The sequence below is a fragment of the Telmatherina bonti genome (assembly GCF_933228915.1).
Source record: "Telmatherina bonti genome assembly, chromosome: 7".
Classification (NCBI taxonomy): domain Eukaryota; kingdom Metazoa; phylum Chordata; class Actinopteri; order Atheriniformes; family Telmatherinidae; genus Telmatherina; species Telmatherina bonti.
Genome location: NC_136625.1, coordinates 8,504,021 through 8,510,604, shown reverse-complemented (window position 1 = coordinate 8,510,604; position 6,584 = coordinate 8,504,021). Strand labels below are relative to the sequence as shown.

General features: G+C 40.9%; 1 protein-coding gene across 1 annotated transcript; it reads left to right on the top strand.

The window, feature by feature from the left end:
• Positions 1–3,881: 3,881 nt before the first annotated feature.
• Positions 3,882–5,570, top strand: LOC306758118 (tripartite motif-containing protein 16-like; the record flags this gene model as incomplete). Its single annotated transcript, XM_079243328.1, has 1 exon — positions 3,882–5,570. Exon 1 carries the CDS (start codon positions 3,915–3,917, stop codon positions 5,568–5,570), a length of 1,656 nt encoding a protein of 551 aa, XP_079099454.1. The 5' UTR covers positions 3,882–3,914.
• Between the last annotated feature and the right edge of the window lie 1,014 nt (positions 5,571–6,584).

Genomic DNA, 6,584 nt, shown 5'->3' with positions numbered 1-6,584 from the left:
ATTCCTTTTTTCTTTTTTATTTGATGACCCATGCAGCCTTTAACTCTAAAACTGAGTAGTGGTCCAGAAATGACAAAGTATTCCCACCTTCCCAAAGTGTTCTCATAATGTCTGCAGTCTGAACACAACCAGAAGCTTCCAACACAAACTCTGACCTTCATCAGAAGCAAGAACATGAAAGAGTAAAGTAGCTTTTTATTGCTATAATGTCACATATAAACACATTAGTGTGTTTCTTCTCCTTAAACTTTGTTTTTCATGTTAAATCCTCCATGTTTAATGTTCCTCCCCCTCATGTATTTATGAGCTGTGTGTGTGTGTGTGTGTGTGTGTGTGTGTGAGGCTCAGCAGTGTGAGGCTCAGCAGTGTGATGGCACACTGCCACCTACAGGAAGTTTGTGGTTTTACAGCTTTGACTGAGGAAAGATGTGTCATGTTGATTCCTCCCTTTATATCATCTCCATGTATTCTTTTAGCATTTATACCTATTCATAAATATCCCTGATGATTTTTCTTGTCACTTTGTGTTTATTTATGTAAAAATTGAGTCTAAAATGTTCTTTTTAAGATGTTCAGACTGAATGTACTCTATATTGTTCACAACTATTTTTTAAATCACATTAAATAAAATTCTTATTTGTTATTTAATTTTCAGTTTGTGTTTTCTGAAAGCTTAAATCTGATTATCCAGATCTCCAGGAGCTCTTCAGCTTTAAGTTAACTTCATAATTAGTTTCTCAACCTTTTGTTTCGATCACTGCAGTCAGATGATTGATGTAATTCTCAGTGAGACTTTGGTACCTGTCTGCAGGTCTTCTGTTCCACTCATCAGCAAACTGCTCTGGATGTCTCAGCTGTTAAAGGGTTTCTTCTCCAGACTGAATGTTTCAGCTCCTTTCACATGATGTTCAACAGGATTTTATTCAGGGTTTATAGAAAGGCGCTTTACAACATTACAATCTTTTCTTCATAGCCAGTCTTGGCTGGTTCTGTGTGTGATTTGCCTCATTATCCAGAGAGAAGATCAATGAGCTGCAACTAAGAACAAGCGTTCAGATTCTGGGCGGCACATTTTGCCCCAGAAACCCTTCATTGTCTTCAGATTTAATTTCTGTCCTGAACAATTTCAAGATACTGAGCCAGAAGCAGCAAAGCATCTCCAGATCAGAACCGAGTCTCCTCCATGTTTCACAGCAGCTACAGTCTTCTTCTCTTTCCATGATGCATTTTGTTGTCTGTCAACATGATGCTGCTCCAACTGATGCTGCATAGCTGACTGAACTTTCCACAACAGGCTGATGGAAGATATGAACCTTCCTTTAGAGCTCAACTTCCTCCAGAAGAAGAGTCTCCTCTGTCCTTTCCTCTGGATGCTTCTGTGTTGTATTTCCAGTCTAATTGATTGCCCAGCTGAGCTCCAAGGTATTTATGTTTAGATTAGACATGTAAAGGATGAAAAGCTTTTTCCAAGACAATAAAGGAAGGTACGACTTCATAGATTTGAAAGGATGAAGGAAAATATTTACTGGAAGCACTGGGTTTTTAAAGTTTCTAACAGATGAGACATTTTGTTGGTGGGAAGATAAAATGTGGAGCTTTTAGACCTGTTTTAGAGGACATACAGGTCAAACAGATATTATCTCAAGCCGATATGAAGATACATGAAGCAGTACAAGAAATATCTGGAAGAAATCTGCCTCTGGAAAGGAACATTTTATTTTTTGGACTGACGTCCAGTGGGCAGCCAATGAGAGCCCAACTGTGAAGACAAGGATGGACGTCTTGATGGACATTTCCATGACAGGAATGTCCATCATGATGAGCAGTAGATGTGAATGACCTGTTTGTTTCACAATGGAGGAATGGAGGAACATATTCAACGTCACAAGCTGGACTTTGACTCCACCAACCAGAGACGATACACTGTGTTTCACAGCAATCACATCTCACTCCCCATCTTTTCATCTTCTTTTCTTTCCATCTTAATTTCTGTTTATTCTGGAAAAACATCCGTCATGCGGATTCTCTGTGAATATCAATGGACTCATGTTGAACTGGTTGCTGAATGTCTATGCAAAGTAAATGAAACCTAACTTTATTAAAGTCTCCACCCTGGTACGTGCAGTTCCTTATCACATGATGGGAGCTCTGAAAGAGACAAACCAGTAATAAACAACAGAATATGGGTGTGTGTGATGACTGTCAGCAATCTTTCATGTGACCAGAGGGGAGGAGTAAGGGAGCCAGAGCTCCTTTGAATTGTTCTCTGATGCCACCTGGAGAGATTCACCGAAGAAAATCTTAGATATCTGCAGACAAAAGCTCAGGTTAATTAAATTTGTAAAATATATTTATTTAATAAAACTCTCTTATCAGCCTTTACATACCCATGAACCTCAGTGACATCCTGTTGTTAATGCACATGGTTTAACAACAGCGATCCACGCTTTGCAGCTCTAACAGCTTCATTCTTCCAGAAGGTCCGACACTGATGTTGAACGAGAAGGTTTGGCTCACAGTCTCTGCTTTAATTCACCCTAACAGTGTTCACTCTGTTCAAGAGTCAAGTTCTTCCACACCGAACTTACTCATCTACGTGTTCATGGACCTCGCTTTGTGCACTAGTGTGCAGTCTTCTTGGAACAGGGAGGAACCTTCCCTAAACCGTTCCCACAAGGTGTGGAACATGAACCTGTCCAAAACCTCTTGGTGGGCTGAAACATTCAGGGTTCCTTTCACTGGAACTAAGAGGCCCAGCCAGCTGCTGAAGAACAAACCTTAACATCATCAGCAAAAAACAAAAGAAGAATTATCCTCACAACCACCAAACCCAGACATCAGATTGCCAGATGGAGACGCAGGATTCATCATTCCAGAGGACATATCTCCTCTGCTCTAGAGTTCAGTGGTGGCAGGTCTGACAGCTCTGGATCTGATGCCTTCAACTTGGTGATGTCCGATCTGGATGCAGCAGCTCAGCCATGGAAACACACTCCATGGAGCTCACACTGTTCTGCAGTGTATACAACACTGAAAAATGGCCCTGAAACTTGGAAGTAGTCTCACCAAAACAGGCAAATCATCTCTGTTGGTTCAGCTGCTGCTGGATCGATTCAGATACTGAGTGTTTTTTCTGTTTGCGCTGTCATGTCCCCACCTCCAACCCCACCAAATCTTCCAGGTCATGTCTTTGTAATTGTGATTTTAGAACTTGTAAAAGTCTTTTGAGCCAAGGTGAAACCAGGTGGGTCCAAAGTCAGTCCTGGAGCACCGCTGTCCTGCAGCTTTTCAGTTTATTCCTGCTTTAGGAAGATTAAAATTAAACGGATCATACTGCCTATGAAGTTCTGCATACTGACTCAGCTATTTGAGTCAGGTGTGTTGGAGCAGAGAGACACAGATATTCTGGAGGACTGTGGGTCTATGGGATGGCGCATTCATGTCGTGTTTTAAAACTGGAACAATCAGTTTAGCAATAAAAACTGAAAAGTCTTGATCAATGAGCAGGAGTTCATTGGTTTTAATGTCAGTTCAAATTTGATTAAATTCCTGAAATACATCAGCAACTTCAAACCTTGATCATTTCAAGTTATCCAGAATTAAATCAAGATTAAAATGATTGTTAAAATCATACAAAAAGTGAATCAGATGTTATTTCAGTGAAACCACTCCTTCTGAAATCACTTCCAGATTACCTCCTCTTTCCTGATCTCAAACACAGCAGCTCCACATATGTCCTTGTTCCCTCCCCTTCACATCTGCTGGTGGATGAGGGGTGGAACCAACATGTGGGGAGGTGAAAGAGCTGATAGACGTCATTCTCTGAACAATCACATGATTTGTAGATCAGAGCTCAGATAAGTTTCAGGTTTGAGGAAGTGAAACTAACACAGTCGCTGTTACTGAGAGGTGAAATGGCGGAAAAAGGAGTGAAGCTGGATCGAGAATCTTTCTCTTGTTCCGTCTGTCTGAATCTACTGAAGGATCCGGTGGCTATTCCCTGTGGACACAGCTACTGCATGGACTGTATTAAAAGCTTCTGGGATGGAGAGGATCAGAAGGGAATCTACAGCTGCCCTCAATGCAGGAAGACCTTCATATCGAGACTTGTCCTGGAGAAAAACATCATATTGGCAGCTTTAGTGGAGCAGCTGAAGAAGACCTTCACTGATCACTGCTATGCTGGACCTGAAGATGTGGCCTGTGATGTCTGCTCTGGAAGAAAACTGAAAGCCATCAAGTCCTGTTTATTCTGTCTGGCCTCTTACTGTGAGAAACACCTTCAGCCTCATTATGAATCACCTGCATTCAAGAAACACCAGCTGGTGGAGCCCTCCAAGAACCTCCAGCAGAACATCTGCTCTCGTCATGATGAGGTGATGAAGATGTTCTGCCGTACTGATCAGAAGTGTATCTGTCTGGTCTGCGTTGTGGATGAACATAAAGGCCACGACACGGTCTCAGCTGCAGCAGAAAGGACTGAGAGGCAGAGAGAGCTGGAGGTGAGTCGACAAGAAATCCAGCAGAGAATCCAGGACAGAGAGAAAGATGTGAAGCTGCTTCAACAGGAGGTGGAGGCCATCAATCACTCTGCTGATACAACAGTGGAGGACAGTGAGAAGATCTTCACTCAGCTGATCCGTCTCATCCAGAAAAGAAGCTCTGATGTGAAGCAGCAGATCAGATCCCAGCAGGAAACTGAAGTGAGGCGAGTCAAAGAGCTTCAGGAGAAGCTGGAGCAGGAGATCACTGAGCTGAAGAGGAGAGACGCTGAGCTGAAGCAGCTCTCACACACAGAGGATCACACCCAGTTTCTACACAACTACCCCTCACTGTCAGCACTCAGTGAGTCTACACACTCATCCAGCATCAATATCCATCCTCTCACACACTTTGAGGATGTGACAGCAGCTGTGTCAGAGCTCAGAGATAAACTACAGGACATCCTGACAGACAGATGGACAAACATCTCACTGGCAGTCACTGATCCAGATGTTTTACTGCCACAACCAGAACCAAAGAGCAGAGATGATTTCCTAAAATATTTATGTGAAATCACACTGGATCCAAACACAGCACACACACAGCTGTTACTGTCAGAGGAGAACAGAAAGGTGACAAGAATGGATATAAATCAGTCTTATTCTTATCATCCAGACAGATTCACTGGATGGTATCAGGTTCTGAGTAGAGAGAGTCTGACTGGACGTCGTTACTGGGAGGTGAAAATGAGAGGAAATGTTTCTGTAGCAGTCGCATACAAGAATATCAGCAGAGCAGGAGATGGGAATGAAAGTAGATTTGGAATGAATAAAAAATCTTGGTCTCTAGATTGGAACGAAGACAGTTATGATTTTTACTACAACGGTAATGATACCTCCATCTCAGGTCCTCGGTCCTCCAGAGTAGGAGTGTACCTGGATCACAGAGCAGGTGTTCTGTCCTTCTACAGAGTCTCAGGAACCATGACTCTCCTCCACAGAGTCCAGACCACATTCACTCAGCCGCTCTATGCTGGAGTTGAGATCAATTCTGATCCTGGAAGTGTGAAGTTTTGTTCACCTGTTTAGACAAAAGTAACTGAAGCTTCAGATGATTGTAGAATTATTTTGTTCATCTGTTTTAATTTTTTTCCTCACTGTATTTTCAGCTTTTTGTACCTAATTTCTTCTGTGGGATGTTTTTTTCCATCAAAGATCATGTTTATGGACTCAGTCAGAAAGACAATTTATTAACCAGGAAGAAAATGTGGATAAAAATACTTCTTATGTGACGACATTTAGATAAGTCCTGATATGTTAAATTACAGTGTGTCAGTGTGAGCTGGAGCTGATTTTATGGGTTGTGTTTTCTTCATCATCTTGTGTTGATTCACATTGAGACTCATCAGATGTAAAGTTTGAATTTTCAATCTGAAACAAACATGTTGACTCATTTTAAGCATCAATTTATGCTGATGCTTTATGAAGACTTATATTGACAACTTTTCTTTGTATTGATGCTCTGTCAGATAAATCATGAATGAGTTACTGAACATGAAACTTTAGTAGTTTTATCAGTTATTCTGCATGTTGATAATTATAGATGTGTTGCGATGAGTGTATCATGTGTTTTATGATGTCTCAGCCAGAAAATCTGTAGAATATATGCTTTAATAAGACTCTGCTTAAATAAAGATTAAACAAAAAAAGTCAGATTAAGTGTATACTTAAATCCACATGAGGATGTTTGACTGGTTCTGAGATCGCTTCTGATCATTAGGAAACCATAAATGTTGATTAACATAATTAATTCAATTTGTATCAAATGACACAAAATCACTAAAATATCAAAAGAGGTGGAACTTCTTTGCATTAATTAACTACAACAAACAAATGGGTTTAAAAAATTAACCCATTTTATTTGTGGAACATTTGTCAGTACACGTCTTTCTGGTATATCCATTCAACTGATGCACCTGTCGCACCTCAGTAACTTAGCAACATTACTGCTGTATTTAGCCATTTTTCAGACCTTTCTTGCGACTATCAACAAGTTCAGTGACTTTTCTGGTGATATTAGACTTTTGTAGGCAAACATGAAAG